We start from the raw sequence: 21,401 nt of genomic DNA, 5'->3' as shown, positions 1-21,401 counted from the left end.
CTTTGCCCCAAGCCCAAATAATTTGGCAAAGTAGGAATGATGGTGTATAAATTTGGATGTGGCAAGGATCATGGTGTATAAAGTTGGATGTGGTAAGAATGTGGTTATTAATTGCTGGTCTTATGATTTCGTCTCAAGAAAAGTATTCATCGATACAAATGATGTTTACTTAACTCATGAAAAGTATTACTTTTCATATTTTGTTATTTCATTATTCCTACTTTGCCCCAATCCCAAATAATTTGGCAAAGTAGGAATCATGGTGTATAAAGTTGGATGTGGCAAGGATCATGGTGTATAAAGTTGGATGTGGTAAGAATGTGTTTATTAATTGCTGGTCTTATGATTTCGTCTCAAGAAAAGTATTCATCGATACAAATGATGTTTACGATAATAAATATTCAACACAAAAACTCTTATGAAACTTTCTCATTGGTTAATTTTGTAAGAAGAACATCTGAGTTTACTTAACTCATGAAAAGTATTACTTTTCATTCTATATATAAATCGTAACAACCTGTCTCACAGATATAAACACGCAATCTCACTAAAAACCTACTCAATGTCCACTTATGGATGTTCGGTTAAATATAACATGAAATTTTCTCGAGGTCGTGTATACAAACCCTATAATTTTCATAATTTTAAAATGGATGGTGGGGAGTGGGTCATCACCTCCAAATCAGCCACAAAATGCTCCGAATCGCTACATGTTTCCACGTTCACCAAGTCCAAATCTCGCTTTATTTTTCAGTACAACATTATATTATATCATTAAATGATGTAATGTGAACGAAGATTTTGGTAATATTACTACAATTTTCTGTGAACAATTTGGACATCTGGCGATTCGTGCCCTTTTGTTTCGACGTGTCGTTGATTTGCTTCCGTGGCCAAATGCGTATATAATACGCCCGGAAACGGCTAATTGATTGGCACACGTTGAGCTTCCGTTCGTGAATTTCCCCACCATTTTCATCTGGGTTCTTGTCTTTGTCCAGGTGCCTTTTGTTTTTGTCCTTGTCTTCTTTCGATTATTGTTTATTTTCTTCATCTTGTCTGATTAATCGTTGATTGATCTTAAAAATGGATGTCACGGCTCTGTTATACAATGGACTTCTTGGGCAAACAATTGGTTTTATTTGCGATCTGCTTATTTCTTGATTAAAAGAATAAATCAATTTTGGTCGTCACGCGGTAGTTTTTTTTTTTTTTTTTTTTTTTTTTTTTTTTCGGTTCCAAGAATCATCGGTTTTGAGAATTATCTCGATCACCATTTCTTTTTTTTTTTCCAGATCAATTGCATCGAATGAATGTTTTGATTTTGAAAATTTTACTTGGCAGGCGCATTGAATATTATATATATAAATCAACTTGGTGCATTGGACAAGTTTTGCAATCGATGATTTGTAGTATTAACTTTCAAATTTTATAGAACTGTCATCTTGGGATGTTATTCCTGCATATGTAAAAAGTGCAGGTCATATAAAGGCAAATGTTGGTTTTGATGAATTAACTGATATCCGATTGCTTCTACGTTTTAGTGCAGAAAATGGCAGACAATGATGGATCTCCGGTAGCACCTCAAAGGCGTGCTCCTCGTTTGAATGAGAGAATTCTTTCATCTTTGTCAAGGAGATCTGTTGCAGCTCATCCTTGGCATGACCTTGAGATCGGTCTGTATTTGAGGCGAAGTTGTATTTTGTTGTACAGAGTTCTATCCATTGGTGATAAATTGATAGATGGTTTTTTTTTTTTGCAGGCCGGGGAGCACCTGAAATTATCAATGTTGTATGTACCATTACCTTTTTTTCAACCAATTTTATGACATTTGACAATGCATTTGATATCTGTTCAGGATACTGTTATTTGTATCTACCTCATGACAATATTTTTGAAGTTTTCTGCTACCCATTTCATCCCATGAGGCTTTTTTTCTGGACTTCATGATTCGATAAATAATATATATTCCATCTTAACCATAGAAGTGTCCATGACTTAAACTTACAAAACGCCAATTGATTTCTAAACTGACATTCTTCGGATTCTTTGCATTTTTTCTTATTGTTGGCCGTAGAACTTTAGTGTTCTAATCAGGTTTCGTTTCTTTCAGGTGATCGAGATACCCAAAGGAAGTAAAGTGAAATACGAACTTGACAAAAAAACTGGTCTGATAAAGGTATCTTTAAACTATATATCTCACTTTATAGTTAAGAACTACCAATCTCCATGAGTGGAAATATGAGCCAGCAGAAAATTTATTACCTATTTCAATGGATGTGCAGGTTGATCGCATTTTGTACTCCTCAGTGGTCTATCCTCACAACTACGGTTTCATTCCACGAACACTATGTGAAGATAACGACCCTATGGACGTTCTAGTCCTAATGCAGGTTGTTATATTTGCCTATTACTTTGTAAATAACTTAGCTGATTCTGACACTGTGCAATAAATTATAAGAGAATGTCTAGTTTCGAGATCTTCCGCCTATTTTGTTTGTCAATGTTTTGAGTATCCATAACATTCAACTGGATTTCACACAGGAGCCTGTCGTCCCAGGCTGTTTTCTTCGGGCCAGAGCTATTGGCCTGATGCCTATGATTGACCAGGTATTGATCCATTTAAAGATTACAAAGTTACTTAATCAATTAGAAAAGGATGGCTTTGATTTTTTCCAAAATAGGGAGAGAAGGATGATAAGATAATTGCAGTATGCGCTGACGATCCAGAGTATCGCCACTACACAGATATCAGTCAGCTGGCACCTCATAGGCTAACTGAAATCCGGCGCTTCTTTGAAGATTGTATCCTTCATCACTAAATTTTAAGTTTTGTTGGAGGTCACTGTTGGGGAGCACCTTTATGGGTATAGTAATAGAAACACTGTTTTACGGTTTAAAAAATTCAATTTTCAAGATTGCTACTAGTTATTATTTTTTGGGCAACGACAAGTTGTCGGTTTGATATCACAGCCGAGATACGTGCAATCATTAAGATGGTGTTTGTAGGAGCAATAGTTGTTTTTGTTGGTACAATGGTCAAAATATCGCTTTCCGCTGTAGGATTTTAAAGAATTGACTTTTCATGTTAGTGACAAGTGCACGGTTCTTTAGTTATTTATGTCTACGTGCAAATGGAGGATGAAGACTCTTTTCCTTAACAAGTACTTAGACAAGAAGAATGAACACAAAGAGGTAGCAGTGAACGAGTTTTTGCCTTCAGATACTGCCAAGGAGGCCATTCAACACTCCATGTATGTTTCTCGTTTGAATTTTTCTAGATGTTACTTGGTCAGGGACTTTTTCAGCTAGTATCTTTATTCTTGCTGTATGCAGGGACCTGTATGCTGAGTACATCTTGCAGACCTTGAGGAAATAAGTGGACTGGCGAAATAATTTCTTTGCAGAAAATTTTACCGAAGGACCAACATGTTTGTTTCCACAAAATCCCAAATACATTCATTTTTTTACTGTCATATTTTCTTTTAAATTTTTAGGAAACTTATAAACTGACGTCAATGGATATTCTAAAACCAGCACGTTGATTATGGTCACAATGTTATAGCTTGTATGGACTAGGTCCAAATTTGAAACTGCGACATGGATACATACTAATGTTGATTTGAACTTCTTACTGATTTTCTATCTACGGTTTAGAGGGAGAACAAATACACGAAAACATAGCCTTGTTTCTAGTAGATCGTCTAGAATCGAGACATACAACGTGAGATTAGCAAGCGATTCATGTTTGAATTATTCTCTTAGTTATTATTTTTCTCTTTTAGGGAATATTCAAATAAGTTTCGAAATCGAATCCAAGCTCTAATTACTAGGTTCAATGGTTGGATAGTTGCTTGTGAGAATTACATATTTATTAAACTTTATAAATATATTCAAAATCAAACGAGTTAGTAAACTCAAGCTGAAGTTCAAGTATCTATCTATAATTCGGTGATTGAATTTTAACCAAACGGGTAAAACGTGAATTCGAACTCTAACACTCGACCCAAACCGAGCCAATATTAGTTGTTTTCAAGATTTGGACCGGCTTTAAAAATTTTGAACTTGAACTTAGTATGAAAAATAATCATTATTCCGTTCGATTTGGTTTATTTGTATCCTAAGTTATGATCAGAGCTACGGAACTATGTGAACAATGAGGAGTCTAAGCTCTCCCCTTCTCATTTTTCTGAGTCAGATTAGGGTTAATTTTTTTTTTATGAATTTTAACCAAAATACCAAATGACTTACATTAATTAATTTGAAAATTATTAATATTTTAAATATAAGTTACAAGGGGTAAATAGGTATTTTAATTAAATTTTATCAAATACTCTAATTCGACAAATATTTATTAATTGGGTCATAAATAAAAGTAATTAAATTAAAATTTATTGCATCAAAAATTTATAATTTTTGACTCTTTAATTTTACTATTTAAAATTAAACTTCTATTCGTGAATATTAATGGTCAAAGAAAAATACAAAGAAAATTCAATTTTGTAGGAACGATTTTGGTGAGGAGACTGGAAATTGAGTAAACAAAAGAATATAGTAAAGACAATTATGCATTAAAAAGAGAGAATTAAAAAACTTTAAAAAATCGAAGAACGAGAAAATAAGAGGACAGAGAAATGGGAAGATGTCAAAAAAATGAGAAAGGAGGAGTAAAGCTCCAGGACAAGCATAGACGCTCACGTGAACCATAGATAAGAAATTCATTTAGGGCTGCATGTCGTTCATGAGGCCAATTCCAATCTTTACTTAGTTAATCTGGAGAGCATAGACTCCCCCGTGAACCATAGATAAGAACAGCAACAGGTCATATGGGGCAGCATGACGTTCATGAGGCCATTGTCAATGTTTACTAAGTTACTCGGTTCCAAAATTCCCCAGGAACACAATGCAAAACGTACAGAAAAATTCATCAAAGGAGAAATTCAATATCATCTGGAGATCTGCTGAACATCATGTGCGTTAACTTATGAGTATCTGTTTCTTATTTCTCCAGGTACTATCAGCGAGACTGGTTAAAGAGGGCTCTGCCAACAATACCAGTGGCCTCGATATAACGTTCCACACACCTGGAGATGCAACTGTCTTCACTACCACTGAGGCTACTACCGGGCTTAGTGATGCACTTATCAAAGCACTTTCCTCGCACAGTCTGTATGACCATAAAGAAAATTTAATTTATTTGTGTTCTAAGTAAATAATTCATCTCGCGACAGACACACAGAATACCCCAAAAAAAATAATTAAGAAATCAGTCCGTTCTAAGTGTTTGATACCAAAATAATCAATTGATTAAGTGATGCACAACACACTTACATGTCTTAGAATTACGGGAAAGGTATATGGGATAGTACAAGTACGCTGAGAATCCAAGATCGCAACATATCACACACCTTTAATTCAAGCTAGCAGCCCACGAATGCCAATAGGAACCAATTAATGCATCCTAAAGGTGAAAGAATTAGCAAGCCAAAAAGTTCTATATCTGGGAGTGACTGGGACGATCACATTACTAAGTATTTTGTGGAGCCATCTAATATGATTAGATTCATAATTCAATTTTTCCGGTTTTACAGATACTAGCCGTAAACTCTAAAATACTGAAATCAGGGAGCACTGCTTTGCTTTGGTCTTTGTTGTTTGCTATGCTCATAAGATTCTATACTAAAAATCTGATTTTCAGACGGATGTGATTACAATGATATACAAGTCTTGGATATAAGGATCTATAACTTCTGAATTCCTTCATTGACTGCACAGAATACTTAATGCAGGAGTAAGAGCAAAAACAAGTCGAAGTGAAATAGCTACCATAGATACTCGACCCTAGGTTTTCTCAAAGCTCCGAGGTATGAAGAGAAATAGCAACCACAGATACTTGACCACAGTTGTTCAAACCTGTAACACAAAGTCCATGTGAAAGTAATGTCCAAAACGATAACTGCACCAACATCATCAGACGCATACGAATCGATAATTTGTATTTAACACGAATTCTCAGGGCAATACAGAAGTAGGTTCACTTTCCAAGTAACAATCGTTAACTAATTGAAGTTTTAGGGCAAGATAGTGGTGGGTACCTCGAGAAATTCTTCGGCGTAAGCCTGGGCGAGCTGAGTTTTAAGCTGATCCATCAAATCCTCCGGAGAGAATTTGGAAGATGATCCAGTTGACGATGGAGAAGAGAACGAGTCCATCTTGCGCGCCCGATTATCTTCACACGGTGCACTGCACCTCGATTATTAGGGTTTTGGTATGTAAAAAACTCACCGCAGCCCCTTCGGCAAGCTTTCTATTTCTGTTTACATTTGGGTCAGTGATTTGGGCCGGTTAGATTTCAAATTACAGCCCAAATCCTCTACAACAATTAGTATGTGTACTCGAACTTAGCCCACAGCTTAAAAAAAATGTTTGGTACGGGAACTTAACAAAGAAAAATTTTAAAATTTAACTAAATCAACAAGATAATTTTTTTTTAATATTGTTAAGTAATTTTTAGGTATAAAATTGAAATTTGATTTGGCGTTAATCAGAATGAATTTGCATAACGATTTAGTTAAGAATATGTAATAAATAATGATTGCTTGGATAGAGTACAAAAAAAAATAAAAAAATTAATATGATTCTGCAAAAATTACATTTTGAATGGTGGTTGACTCATATGCCCACGCAAAACGCTTTTAATGTTATCCTCGTTTATGTTAATATCAAGTGACAAGTTTTATAATGAATGCTCGTAGACATGTGTGTCTGGTTGGTTGGTACCAGTCAATTATATTATATTAAAACTAAGCAAACGCGTCGTACATAAGATATGTGAGCAGGTGAATATATATATATATATATATATATAAAATTTATAAAAACAAGATATTTTGTAGGCAGCCCCGATGTGAATGTGCAAGCGTGGTCCTGCGCCTACAAAGCTGGGCTAGCACCCAATTTGCACCAAATGCCAGCCCAACTTTACCCATTGTGTTATCTCTCCCTTTCTACTCTATTTCGTCCTAATTTATATATAATTTTAACCACGACATAATAATTGAACTCCATGCATTCCTCCCATCAACACCACCTTTTACTAAAGCATTTTAATTTTAAACCACTTCTAAATATCATATATAATTTTTTTACCTCATATATTGTGTTCGAATTCGATATTCACTTGGATGAAATGTCGTACTTTATGTAAATACGATAGATATTTTTTTTGGTCAAAAAAATATTTGGGTAAATTGGTATTTTTTTATTTTCAGAATAAAATGTTGTGCAAGTATCATGACTAGCTAGAGGAAAAGTTTGGTCACGGTCAAACAAAAATATTTTTGTTTTAAAGAATTTCTCCGAGAAACTTATTCCATACTTTTTTTTGTGCAATGAAAACGATTTCTCTAGGATTTTGTGACTTCAATTTGTGTTGGGTAAATGTACATATTTAAAAATCTTTTAATCAAATAGGTGATTTAAAATTTATTGATGCTTATTATANAAGATAGATTGGTTAAAGTTTAGCAATATGTTAAGGTATTGATTAGTATTTTAATCAGTCAAATAAACAACGTGGTTATATATAATTAATTGTACTGTTAAGTACGACAAAAGAGCGTGGTGGCTCAAGGAAAGTTGTCTCTGTCCTTGGTTTTTGGAATCTCATACCTTCAAATTGTTTAAACAATAGTAAATTGTTATTTTTTGAAGCAATAATAAATTAGTGTTGATGTTTATAGAACTATCTGATGATCAAGAAAGTGGTGTTTTTTTTTTAATTACATGGTAATCTTTTTAATAAAAATTACAGACGTCATATCTGAGGTCATCTATGCTGATGTATACGAAGCCCTGAACATGGATTATATATTTAAAATAATAATAACTCAAAAAATAGCTGTATTTGGTATTTATAATATTATATTATATCTAGAGCAGTCCTAATTTGGACAGATGTGTCACACTTGATCATTCATTAATTATTACAAAACATTGCACGTTTCCCTACAGTTGAACAAATAAAACAAGTACAGGCTACAATCTGCAGGTGCTTAATTAACTTTTAATTATTAATTAAATTTTTAATACTAATCCTTCCCATAAAATAACAGCTAATTATATTGCAGATGCCTTAAGAAAATGACACGTGAACTGTTTCTAATTGCATTTAATAATAATTACCAAAAATTTCAAATATATTCAAAATCTCACCCGAAGATAAAAACTTCAAATATCACAGAGAGAAATTCTTTGATAAAATCTCAGTGGAAAAAAATATTTGAAAGAGAGAATATCATGTATTAAGCAAGAATACTTTAGAGTAGCTCTTACTTGGCTTACTCGACCCTACCCCTGCGAGCACTGCCCGTAGGGGTCGATCCAACGGTTCGGATTTTTCCGAGTCAATTTTTTTTTTACATAGAGGTGGGCCCGGATCACTCATGTGGAGTGATCCGGGCCCACGGGTAGGGTGAAATAATCCCTCTTGGAATATTAACTCATAGGCTAGAGAATCCTTAAAACCTAGCTATATGGCTTTGAGATTAAGCGAATCACACATGCTGAAGTCTTAACTAAAACCATAAATAGCAGACAACCTTAAATTGTGTCATGCAAGATTTATTAGAGATAATTAAAAAAAAATCGATTTCATGAGATCCTAAATCAATATATGAAGTCTCTCATGTCATAGTATTTATAGATAGTGAGTCGTTAAATGCAACGCCAATTTAAAAATCCATAATCACTTTTTTTCTACCTTAACATACAAAGACTCTTTGATCCCAAAATAAAATCTGCTCCTACTGATCTATCCATAAAACATGCAAAAAAAAAGTGAGGGATTGATGCTCAATACAAGTAAATGGGCATGAAAACACAATACAAGATGCCTGGAAATATAAAGAACTGCTTATTTTTGTAAATGATGCTTGATGAGAATGAAATTGGCCACTGCATGATGCATGTATATATCCTTGCACAAGAGGTTATTATATATATATATGTGTGTGTGTGTGTGTGTGTGTGTGTGTGTGTGAGTTTACCGAGGAATTAGGAAATAGAGAGGAAAAATAGGCCGATTTCTTGAGGCTTTATCTACAGATTTGTGGACCCAAAAATGGACCTTTTTTCTTCCCTTTGAATTCAGAATACTAAATAATAACAGGAGGAAAAAAACAATTAAATTAAAAAATACATTCAGTCAAAAACCTTGCGTGTTCGATTAATCTTCTTTGGACCGCCTTCCTCCACTCGTGTTTGGCCAGTTCACTCGCCGGAAACAGTAGCTGTTGTGCAGCCGGGAAAAGGAAAACGAAGAGGAATCAATCTATAAACACTTGCTCCTTCGAGTTTGGCAATTCTACGGGGAACCAAATTGGAGTGTTGGGGGTCTTTTGTGGTACAAAACCCGTCAAAGTTAATTCGTCGAATAATATAATTCATTTCCCATTAGCTTGCGACACAATACTTTTCATATATATATAATTACGAAATAAAATAAAATTGATCTAACAGTACTGGATTGATTTATTTATTTAGAATTAGCAGGCTTTTTAAATATAGTAACATGTGATCTGGTACTGGGGCAGGTTTTGTATGACTGTACATGTTACAGTGTATGAATGGCTATTGCCCCCCTACCCAGGGAAACTAACTTAATTCAATTTCTATTAAATAACAGATAAGAAATCCTCTGAATCCATAACCAGGCATAATTACAATTACAGTGAATTAACGATTTAATAAATTGATGCTAAGTTAGATATATAATATATGATTTAATTAAGTCTGAAACTCAAGTACTATAAAATCTGATGATACCAAAATTTTATCTAGGATTCGGTCCAACGAGCGGATATTACATATAATCTTAAAAAAAAAATTTGCTATTATATTATATATATTTGATGGAGGTAGATACTATATTATTTTGAATTAATTAAAGTGGTATTGGATATTTCCACGTGTGGATGACGATTTCATGTAGAAGAAGGTATCCCTATCTGTGCAACCTGGGTAGGTATCCACCATCAATTGTGAATTTGGATTGAGTAGTGTCTCATTACGACGTTTCACATCCCACTATCATACAATTACAAGTATTATTATTATTCTCGTCGCATCCACCTTGTCAAATTCATCCAACCATATTATAACATAAATCTTTAATTATATATTACTGCCAACTCAAATTTATGTTATCACAAATTTTAATATTTATTTTTGTAACAATAATAATTATAATAAATATAGTCATACCGTGGAGAAAAAAACTACAATTTTGGTACTAAATATTTGCTTGTTTGTGATTTTGTTAATTTTGTTAGTAGTCTTTTATGCCATTTTCCTAAATTTTCTAATATGGTGCTCGCGCAGAGCTTACATTACATGATTCCGATTTGACGCTGACACATGTAATGTTACATCAATACTGTAATGGAAAAATGACTAATTTTTTTCATAGGTAAACAAAAATGAGATTTAACAATATAAATAATCAAAATTTCCTGCATTTGCAAGAGTAAGACTCCTATAATATTAATATAATATAAATATATATATGATACACAAAGAAAATATAAACAGTACCCTTATTCAAAACTATAAAGACTACAATTAATTATAACATAATAGTCAGAAACTACTTGTGTGGTAAATTATATTTTCAAATTTTAATCATACTGTCGTACGTCGTGTTTCATTTATCACATTTCATTTGGAAATTATGTAAATAAATGTGTCATAAATAATATTGAAAGCTAATTCTATTCCAGCGGTGTCCTAAAATTAAATAATTCACAGGGAACACTATAGAGTACGGACCAGAAATTAGTTGCTTAATGTTATTATGAAACTTTAAAAAATACAAAGTAATGAAAGTACAGCTATAGAGCTGCTCAATGCTAGGTAGTTAAACTTAATAGAAATAAATTCCAATTAAATATTAATAATTGATTAATATTATTATTCCAAGAAACAAATATTTTGGACCACAATAGAGCAACATGCAGGCAGGGTACGTGTGTGTGTGTGTGTGTCTATATATATATATATANATAAAAATAACTTTTTAAAAAACAATTAGAGGGACATAATGATTGAATAACGGAACCTAATCTATCATTAGATGAAACTTGGTGATATCTTTTTCCTAAGGCGTACGTACCAGTTAGCTGTTGAAGTTAATATTCATTTGAATTATATATTATTAACAATATATATGTATTAAATTTAATGATATTTATATGTATCATTTAATGGATGAATATTGATTTATTTATATATTTTTATTTTATCATAACAAGTAAAAAATATACGATAGGTAATAAATTAAATACTTGTTAATGACCGAAGATATTGAAGAATGTATGGGACAACCCAACTTTTTTTTAATGTTAAATTACGTACCCAATATGAGATCTCGTCTCAATCTTAGACATTGGTATCAAATAAGTTACATTTTTATATTATTAATTAATCTCCAAACTAAGGATTCTGACCAATGTCGAATAAAACTTTTATATAAAATTAAAAAATTAAATCTGTCGCATAAGCTATTAAATTTGATTTTCCTATTTTGGTATATATTAATTAATTTTAAGGAAGAAATCGGGTGAAGAGATAAGAAAAGAAATATGTCGATGCATGTCACACACGATTGCGAAGTATTTATTTAAAAGCTAAAGGCACGTATATGTATTAGAGAACGACTATATATTATATTTTAAATTAAATTGGAAGGAGAAATAAATGATTATTATTATTTTTTATAGTGAAAAATGACAAAATTAATTTATGAATGGAGAGAGGGTAGTGTGGAGAATTGGCCACCTCTATTAACTAATAATGCTGAAAATGGTCCATATAACACACACTAGCTAGCTACTACACACACCGATCGAATTAATGGAAAAAGCAAAAAATACAGAATATATAAATTAATATTTGTATTTTCTATAATGTATGCAATTGTACATACATACATAGGTGGTCCAGGAACACTGTGCTACGTAGACTGTTCGCCCCTCTTGAGCATATATCAGCTATTCATTGGGACGAAACAAAAGAAAATAACAATTCGAATGATCTACTTTAATTGCACGTACTGATATATAATATCTTTTCTCTCCTTCCTCCATATTCCTCTCTTTTCTTTTCTTTTTTTAAAATTAATTTCTTCTTCTTCTTTTTTTAATTATTATTAAACACGATGATTTACATTTTATATCCGACATATGTCGATCTAGTTCGTACTTAAAATGTTTTTTCGTTTCGGAATTTTGCTTGAGACAAAGCCTCTGCTGAGTAAAGAAGAAGCTGATGAATGCAAACAAGTAATGATATATAAGAGTAGGTCTCTTGTGAGACGGTCTCACGAATCTTTATCTATGAGACGGGTCAACTCTACCGATATTTACAATAAAAAGTAATATATATGGTCTTAACATAAAAAGTAATACATTTTCGTGGATGACCCAAATAAGAGATACGTCTCACAAAATACGATCCGTGAGACCGTCTCACACAAGTTTTGCCTATATATAATTATAGTATTAAGTAATTAATATTATAGGATAATAATAATAGAGTATGGTAGTCCCAATTCCAAGTTGCACTAATAACAATTACCTCTTACTATACAAAACAGCTGGCTAACTGCCATCTTGTAAGGAATATTTGAACTCACAACTCTAAGTAGGTTCGTTCGATCCTGGGTGTGGGCTATATGAATGGTTGGGATTTCATTTCATGAGAAAAAAAAATTTTAAAAAAAAATTGTACCAAAAAAAATTCTGGCCCTTGGATATACCACTGCAGGCACTGCCTGCAGGGGTAGGATGGAATAATCCGTCTAAGTATGTAATTTTTTATTATTTTTTAATTATGATTAACCAACCTCATATTCAATCGCAATAATTATAATCTTTGTCATCATTTAACTGCATTAATTTATATGAAATTACAGCCTTTTCCAAATCAATTTACTCGGAAAAAAAAAAAGATGAATGGATATGCAGTACGCGATAAAACGTTCAATAAAGTTATTTTTTGAAATAATTTCGGAATTCTAAGGTGCAACTGATAATGTTCGATTTTACTTCATAATTTTTAATATTTTACTCTTCTTTTATGAAGGATAACAAATTAATTATTAGTCGATCGAGGAACATATACCTAGATCTGTAAAACTACCAACATCATATGTAGTTACTATCATCTAATTTCGCTTGATTCGGTACAATATACCGTGTTTTCTAAAAAATATCGTGTACTGTATCCAAAAATGAATGTCGATACCGTCTATACCGAAATTCAAAAAAAAAATAGTGTTATTCACATTGAAATACCTAATTTTTTTAACACTATTGTTTTTTAATGTTATATCGATATCGATACAGAAAAGTTTGGTATGGTATCATACCGTACCGAAATTTACGGTATACCGTTAAATTCGGTATGTACTGTATTTTGCAGTACATGCAGTAAGTACGGTATATCGAAATGTTCGGTATTTTTTCTCACCCTACATTCAATCATGAATATTAGTTGTGGGTTTACATACAATTTAAAATATCCCTTAATTCCATGAATCGTACTTTCTAATAAAAAAAGGATAAAAACTCATTTAAAACTTTTAGGAAAAACTGTGATTTTCATATTGTATATTGCGATTTTGATAATCTATATTAACACAATAAAATTTTAGTTCTGTATGTTTTAATTTTTTTTGGTAGCTTTAGTCTTTTTTTTTTTTTTTTTGCAAGAGCTCTGATGCAACATTGCGTAGTCATCAATATCATATTCATTGTTATGTCAACGTTGCATCAACACAAGGCGCATAGAAAAATGACTCAACTTGCAAAAAGAAATCAAAGATAATTGTCTATAACTAAAATTTGATTACATGGATGACCAAAACTAAAAAGAGACCAACATAAACGTTAAAAATCGAAGTTTTCCAGTTTTTTTTTGGGAATCTTATAGTTCTAACAATTGATATTCTAGGTTAATTTGTGTCTCTAAATCTGTTAGTTATAAATATCCCCCTCAAAATTTCGGATTCTTAGCGATGTATGTGTGTGTGTGTATATATATATTTGAACAGTAATACAAGCAGCCACCCAGGCTAATTGACAAGGACGAGCTCACATGAACCCAACCAGATAATTAATGGCCCCCCACCACCCATTTCCATTCACCTAGCCTTCCTTTCTCTACGTATAAAGTCTTTCCTTCTCTCTCACACACACACACTGATAGCGAAGGAGGAGAATCGGAGCTTGGCGGAATAAATTCAAGGAAAATGGCCTAACTTGCGAAACTTCCTAACACTTTGAAAAATTGAAGCCCACATATATATTATATTATATTTTATGCTTATTAATATCTAGCTAGAACCTTACATGATTTCTCTCCCCTGATTTTCTTTTTCCTGATTTTTATTCCCATTTCTGAAAATGGATCGGAGGTCAACAACTAGAGAAGAAAATTTTGAGATGATTAGCTGCGCATCTTATCTTGCTTTCAAATCTTACTTTTTGGCCGTCTTCCATGGGGATAATATGAGTTTTCAGGAGGTCAAAGAAGGAGCCACCGACCCTTTATTCTGTTAATCATATACTGAATTCTATTTTTTTCCGAGAAAAAAAATACTTTTTCAGGCTTTCAGCCCTAGCAATCTTGTTGAATATTGCCCACGTCTTTGTATTCAGATTTTGGATTTTGCAGGAGCTTCTTGTTCGTGTTCCACTGATACTGAATCAAGTAGCAGAATACTTATATAAGCTTATAATAAATATACGTGGATTTCGGTTGTGCTGAGTACTTTGTTGGTTGGGGTTAATCCAGTTTCCATCTCCCATTTTCCATTATTCCCTCTCTCTCTTTCTAACTCCCGAGCAGATCTGTCAGAGTTTCAGAAGAGTTGACAAGTTTAATCCGGGAAAACATCATGAATTTCATGTCAGGTAGGCCAGGGTTTTCTGAAGAGCATCAAATAACTGGGTCTAGAGGTATGCCTTCTTCGTCCTCAACTCTTCACCATTTCACCTACCACCACCAACACGAAGACGGCGGAGCAGGAGCGGGAGCAGCCCAACACTTGCCCAGCACCAATGGCGAGGATGCTGCACAAGAGGATCATCAGATGCGAGGAGTAGAAGGTATGAGCAGTACTGCATCTCATGTGCTGATCGAGAGAGAGCACATGTTCGACAAAGTTGTCACACCTAGCGATGTCGGCAAGCTAAATCGATTGGTCATCCCCAAGCAGCACGCGGAGAAGTACTTCCCTCTGGATTCTTCTACAAACGAGAAGGGGCTTCTGTTGAATTTCGAGGACAGGAACGGTAAGCAGTGGCGATTCAGGTACTCGTACTGGAACAGCAGCCAGAGTTACGTCATGACCAAAGGGTGGAGCCGTTTTGTGAAAGAAAAGAAGCTAGACGCCGGGGATATTGTCTCCTTCCAGAGAGGAATGGGCGAATTGGGAAAAGATCGGCTATTCATAGATTGGAGGCGCCGCCCAGATGCACCGGAGTTTCCCAGCCCAATTCCCGCACTCCCAATCGCCCACCAATTCTCTTTCCACAGGTCTATTAATCAATGGAATCCCCTCTTTATGCAGCCACCACCGTCTAGAGAATATTCACACTTTCTACAAGCAAGCGCCTCCATGGCAGCACAAAATCAGTCTCATAATCAGTATCAGCATCACTACCAATCTGGACAAAGCCCTTATTCGTACAATACCACAGTCGTGAATGGAAACCCTTGTCCGCCTGGGTCAATACTGTATCTGAGATCAGCTCCAGGGGCTGTTGGAGGAGGAGGAGTAGCAGCAGCAGCAGCTGGAGTTGGCCTTTTCGCCCCACAACAGGTGGGAATGATGCAAACCCAAAGGAGAAGTGGGGTTGAGCCGATGGTATTTGAATCGGTTCCGGTGGTCCAAGGCAAGGCTGCAGCAAAGAGACTGAGGCTTTTCGGCGTGAACATGGATTGTCCCGTTTCAGATTCAGGTGAATGTGATACGTTGTCCCATTCAACAGTGCCAGTCGAGCAGTTCACTCATCCCCCCTTCGATTCTTCTTCTTCATCATCTCCACCAATCCCTTCTCTCCTCCAGTTAAGGCCTTACAATCAGAACGAAGACAAGGGCAAGGGTTCAATGTCTCTGGACTTGGACATCTAACTCAAATTTCAAGACACGATATTCATTTAAAAGTTGAGGTAATTCATGTATCAAACACGACTTGTATCAGGCCACTTTGTGATTCATATATAAATATATATATAGCATTGACTTTTTGAGTACAATGTGTATAATCAGTGGGAGAATGGTATATAGATATATGACAGACAGATTCATTCCCATTATTTCATGTTATGAACCGCGAGCCTGAATAATACTAGCTCCCTCACATGTATCCTCTCCATAGACGATTTCCCTTGTGCTAGAAGCTTTTATCTATATATAATATATAAACATATATAACATATTCCATTTCTTTAATTCGCCTTTCACACTCAACGATGACTGCTCTTTTTTCAGGTTGCGAGCAATCTAATTCTGAACTGACTTTGTTTGACTTGTTTTTTTCTTGAGCTGAACTTCATGATCAGAAGACAGGATGGAAAATAATCCTTTAGTCATAAATACATATATTTTTTTATCACGTTTGTTGTTATTACCTTTGGCATAGGTGGTTGTTCTTGTCGCTGCTTTGATGGGCACAGCAGGCCGTCTCAAGGTACAGCACCAGCGATGCTGCAGAGCTTTAAAAGGTATTACTTCCATCTTTATTTACTTTGCATTTATCATTCATTCTTGTAAGCTTCTTTTCTTCTGTTCACTTTACTTTCTCTTCCTTTTTTTAACAAATTAGTATGGGTCCATTTTATAAATACTCTCCCTTTCACCAAATCTATCTTGCTTCTGTTTTAAACTAAATTCCAATAGGCTGGTTAGAAAAAAAAATTCCTTTCTTTTATAGTTAAGTGTACAGATGAGTAAAAACATATATATATATATATATGCAATTTTTTTGGGGAAATCGGATGATTGCACTGCAAGATTGTGTATGAATGATTTAGCTAGAAAGATGATTAGATCATACCGCTTTCTATATATATTATTTTGGATTGTGTCTGGATTGATAGATTTGAGTCGCAATGGTTTAAAATTATTCGTTGAAATCCATCTTGTTTGTTTGATATCAAGAACAAAATTAAGATTAATTAAGTTGTAATCCATACTTCTATCGCAATATTTTCTTTGTTGGCCTTTGGAGACGTTTGAAATACGATTCTTCGAATGCTTTGATTTAAATCCATAAAAATCACTATCATGAAATGCGACCTAAGGTAATGTGGCTTCCATGGGGAATAGTGATTTCCCATCTTTGAATTATACACAGCTAACTGACCTTAATTAAATATATGGATCATCCAAAAATGAGGAATATGGATGATATATTTTCTGGTGGCACCAGAAACGAACTTAATTATATGTATTTTGATCAAATATTTCAAATAAATATTTTAATTATTTAGATATTTTTATATAGGGATATTTTGAATTTATCGATCCTCATTTTAAGCTTTTACATTACTAAAATTAATTTAACTTTTAAATGCACCAAACAATGTTGTCATTTGAAATTTAAATTTCAAATCATTTCTTCAAATCAAGTTCCTCTACCCCAAGTAAATTTCTCAATCCAAATGCAACTTTTTCATAATTTTGGTTCATATGTCATTTCAAACTTTACACTAATCATCGATGTCGGTCTTCGCCACGTAACCTGCATGTGTTACTTATTATTAACAAAATGTAGCAGAAACCGTATAGTTCCATAGATTAGCATCATCAAATGGTTGTAATAAAATCTCCTCGTTGATATGCATAATATATTTAAGGTATTCAGTTTATTTCAGTAAACTCAGCTGTATATGAATCCTAGAGAAGCTTTATAAGACGTGGATTCGATTTGCATGCTTAAATTGTAGTAATACACATTGGCTTATATGAGGATTGAGAGGTTTTAATGTAAGACCGTGTAATGCAAAATAATTATTAGTAGATTAGAATCTTTCAAGTCTAGCTTCTGAATTTTCATCCTGTTGACCTAGGTTTAGAAGTAAATATGAGCAGGAAAACATCATGAATATAATGGTGAGTGACCGTAAAACTTCACACTAGTTTGTGAGAAAACTTTGAAATTTTTATATGGATTGATTAGTCGATGATTTCAAAACCCCGAATAAGAATAATTGCTATTGGAGCTCATTTTACATGATTTCACCTCGCGAGTCTTGTATTTCCCATCTCTCCCGCATGTTTTGGACCTTCGTACATCAGTTCAACGATCAGCAATGAGCAATGAAATTCTGAAATATGTGATCGTTGTTCATTGTGATCACGAGGAAATGGAAGCATGCATGTGTAAATTAAGCCGAAATGCCCTAGTTTTAGGCATGAGTTGATGAATGATGCATTCCTTTACTAATGCTTATCTATTCGCATAGCACAATCCAATTTCCTGCTTGCATGTACTCCATATTAGAAATTAGTGTTTATAAGTTCATAGATTCAGTAGCTAACTCAAGAATTTTAGGTGGGCGGGGCGGGGCGCGGCGAGGCGAGGTTAGACTAAAGCTTGAAAGTATTAGAGCTAGGTACACGAAATCATATTTTTAGGCATTTTCGATACAATTAAATAAGGAAAATGATTTTGGTTTATCAACTTGTTCAATTTTGAGTTTGGTATATTAATTTGTCAAAATTTGGTTTTGATATAATAATTTTTAATTTTTGGTTATTTGGTCTAATCACTGATGTCTCGTCAAACAAGTCAACAATTATCGATGTCACGTCAGTATTTTTCAATGTCGTGTCAATATTTTCCGGTGCCACATCAACAATTAGGTCAAAATAATTGAAAATTAAAAGTTAAGGTGTCAAAACGAAATTTTGAAAACTCAATAGACTAAAACTTAAAAGTAAACGAGTTAGTTGATAATAAAAATTATTTTCCAATTGAAGTACACAAAATTTATGAGAAAATTTAAGATAAGGGAACTGGGAAGCGACATCCCCTACATGTTAGCCCTCTTTGGCCCTATTACTGGATTGATTATAATTAGTTGCAATATCTTTGTTAATTGATCCAATAAATTTGAATTGTTTTTTTCAGCTTAATTATGGCATTAAAATCGACTTTCTATACACGACTCTAGTGAACTCTTTTCGACGCCGATTCCTCGACAAATTGATTAACAAAGAAAAGGTTAAGGTATGACGGTTTCGGTTATATGTTTATATTTAAATTCGACGGGGTGGGAACATTAATCTAACCGTGAGAAGTTAGAAAGTATTAATATTGTTGAACTTCGATCAGTTTGGTCTCTATACAGTGGAATGGTTATTATCTCTACACAATGTTAAATGGTCAAGTATATATGTAGAAAGTGTGGATTAAATATTATAGCTTGTAATTGCCCTCTTGACTTTAACTCTATCCTTATCTATGCTTTCATGGTCCATTTTCTGGGATGTTCTTTTGTTAAATATTTAAAAATTTGAAAATTAAGCCAATATAATTGACATATTCAATTATACATTAATGATAGTATCTTTTTAATATCAAAATATTATATTCAATTAGACCATTAACTTCAGCATTTGATTTAGTGATCAATAGCGGCCTCTCTTCTTCCAAACTTGCCATTAATGCATCCAAGTTGCGTGTAATAATTTTTTTTTACATATATAATACATGCATGGCATTTAATTATAATAATAATAGGTGTGAGAATGACTCATGGATATTTGTCTGTGAGACGTGTTAATCCTACTCATAATTATAATAATTTTTAGGCATAGAATTTAATAATTTTTAGTGGTTGACTCAAATATGATATCCGTCTCACAAAAGTTTGTGTTATAATAAACATTATGATCATATGCTTAATTATGGTATAATTTACAATGTTTTTGTTATTTTGTTTATTGGAAGATTGGCAATTGGACTTAACTATATTCGTATGCATGCGTTAGTGAGAACCAATAATCTTAGAGGGAAAAAAAACTTTTGTGGTTTGATGATGTTGAACAATATATGTTTACAATACGAAAATCCGTAAAAAATCAATGTTTTTTTTATATGAAGAGCTACCATTTATTATGTAGCCTTGCTAAAGTTAGTATTACATTCGAAAGCTTTAATTTTCGCTATCGAATGGCCGGTTTGAACGAACTACTTAGTTGATTGGAACAAGATTAACGCATGCATGTCACTGTGATTTAGTCTTGTACGTGTTTGTTGTTGGCGTATGTGCTTCTAATTGAAGAAAATATTTAGAAGAAGCAACAGAACAATGAACTTTTGACGCAAATCTGTGTGTTTTGTTTTCTATGTTCTGGAACAAGGTGTTGCAGAAAGAATCTCGCGTGATAGATATTTTCATATATAAATTTTCATTATAGAATGCATTTATATTGGATAATTAAGTTATTTTCTGCATGGTTTTGTTTGAGTTTTTGTTTTCTGCAAACTGATATTGAATGTTAGATTAAAATATATGGTAGAAAATATCATTACAATTACAATTCTTGTGGGAATTTGTATGGTTGATTTGCATATTTAAAATCAAAGGAATACGGTATCATATCTATAATATTTATAAATTCAAGATATCCGATACCAGATATTAATGTATCTGCAAGTTTTAGAAATTGATTAAAAAAAAAATTTAATTAATTTTCCCGGGGGAATTCTAATTAGAGCAGTTTGCAGGTTATTATATAATCACGAATCTATTTTTTTTTTTTTTTTACTTTTTACGAACATCTATCCATATTTACAAAGGAAAATTCTAAATAATACTATATAGACTTGTAGCCAAAACCTTCCTATTACATGCATGCGTGCATGCATATATTGATACAGTATAGAATCGTAAATAAATTAAAAAATGAATTATTTAACCGTTCATAAATCACATAATTGTCGCCTTATTTGAAATAATAGAACCAAAAAAAAAAAAAATTTGCAGAGTCAGTCTTTGCTGCTTAGATTTAATGATCTTCACTGGTCCAGACTCACAAATTAAGTAAAGTAAAAAAAATTAGTAATTACATTAACTTTCATTAATTATAATCTAAATATTCAATCATCCATTCAGGTTCCTTACTACAAGTTGCTCGTTTTTTCTTCTGAATATGACAGGGATGTGTGATTCAGCACATGATATTAGAGTTTAAATTGTGCTGGAAAAAGATTGGTGGAGGTCCATGCACATAATAATTGTAAAATATCAGTATCTCAGCTGTAAATATCACTTAGGATATGAAACTTAGATAAATATAAAAATTCAAAAGCAATAAATTATATATA

At 33.1% G+C, this 21,401-nt stretch overlaps 3 protein-coding genes across 5 annotated transcripts; 2 read left to right on the top strand and 1 right to left on the bottom strand.

Annotated features, from left to right (window-relative positions):
* The first annotated feature begins 693 nt into the window (after window positions 1-693).
* Window positions 694-3,627, top strand: LOC140968465 (soluble inorganic pyrophosphatase PPA1). 3 transcript variants are annotated; one of them, XM_073429421.1, is made up of 9 exons: window positions 694-1,001; window positions 1,545-1,676; window positions 1,763-1,791; window positions 2,114-2,179; window positions 2,286-2,393; window positions 2,545-2,610; window positions 2,685-2,805; window positions 3,173-3,254; window positions 3,337-3,627. In XM_073429421.1, exons 2-9 carry the CDS (start codon window positions 1,553-1,555, stop codon window positions 3,377-3,379), a joined length of 639 nt encoding a protein of 212 aa, XP_073285522.1. In that variant the 5' UTR covers window positions 694-1,001; window positions 1,545-1,552; the 3' UTR covers window positions 3,380-3,627. The 3 variants fall into 3 exon arrangements, with proteins under 3 accessions (XP_073285522.1, XP_073285521.1, XP_073285523.1); XM_073429420.1 differs by having other exon boundaries at window positions 696-1,001; window positions 1,550-1,676; XM_073429422.1 differs by lacking the exon at window positions 694-1,001 and adding an exon at window positions 1,025-1,197.
* Window positions 3,628-4,699: 1,072 nt separating this feature from the next.
* Window positions 4,700-6,342, bottom strand: LOC140968464 (mitochondrial import inner membrane translocase subunit TIM13-like). The gene is made up of 2 exons (XM_073429419.1): window positions 6,096-6,342; window positions 4,700-5,167 (listed from the first exon to the last, which is right to left on the bottom strand). The coding sequence occupies exons 1-2, from the start codon at window positions 6,210-6,212 to the stop codon at window positions 5,018-5,020; spliced, it is 267 nt and encodes an 88-aa protein (XP_073285520.1). The 5' UTR covers window positions 6,213-6,342; the 3' UTR covers window positions 4,700-5,017.
* Window positions 6,343-14,240: 7,898 nt separating this feature from the next.
* Window positions 14,241-17,023, top strand: LOC140968554 (B3 domain-containing protein Os03g0120900-like). The gene is made up of 2 exons (XM_073429563.1): window positions 14,241-16,233; window positions 16,707-17,023. The coding sequence occupies exon 1, from the start codon at window positions 14,957-14,959 to the stop codon at window positions 16,193-16,195; it is 1,239 nt and encodes a 412-aa protein (XP_073285664.1). The 5' UTR covers window positions 14,241-14,956; the 3' UTR covers window positions 16,196-16,233; window positions 16,707-17,023.
* Window positions 17,024-21,401: the final 4,378 nt, after the last annotated feature.

The sequence above is a fragment of the Primulina huaijiensis genome, unplaced genomic scaffold (assembly GCF_012295235.1).
Source record: "Primulina huaijiensis isolate GDHJ02 unplaced genomic scaffold, ASM1229523v2 scaffold37281, whole genome shotgun sequence".
Lineage (NCBI taxonomy): Eukaryota > Viridiplantae > Streptophyta > Magnoliopsida > Lamiales > Gesneriaceae > Primulina > Primulina huaijiensis.
Note: the sequence above shows the minus strand (reverse complement) of the source record. Positions and strands in the feature narration are given on the sequence as shown.

What these genes read in the sequence shown, in the direction of transcription:
- LOC140968465 (XM_073429421.1), top strand. Translation starts at nt 1,553, where the DNA reads ATGGCAGACAATGATGGATCTCCGGTAGCACCTCAAAGGCGTGCTCCT. An exon ending in TTGGCATGACCTTGAGATCG is followed by an intron (nt 1,677 to 1,762) that starts GTCTGTATTTGA and finishes TTTTTTTTGCAG; the next exon opens with GCCGGGGAGCACCTGAAATT. An exon ending in ACGTTCTAGTCCTAATGCAG is followed by an intron (nt 2,394 to 2,544) that starts GTTGTTATATTT and finishes GATTTCACACAG; the next exon opens with GAGCCTGTCGTCCCAGGCTG.
- LOC140968554 (XM_073429563.1), top strand. Translation starts at nt 14,957, where the DNA reads ATGAATTTCATGTCAGGTAGGCCAGGGTTTTCTGAAGAGCATCAAATA.
- LOC140968464 (XM_073429419.1), bottom strand. Translation starts at nt 6,212, where the DNA reads ATGGACTCGTTCTCTTCTCCATCGTCAACTGGATCATCTTCCAAATTC. An exon ending in ACGCCGAAGAATTTCTCGAG is followed by an intron (nt 5,168 to 6,095) that starts GTACCCACCACT and finishes ATGGTCATACAG; the next exon opens with ACTGTGCGAGGAAAGTGCTT.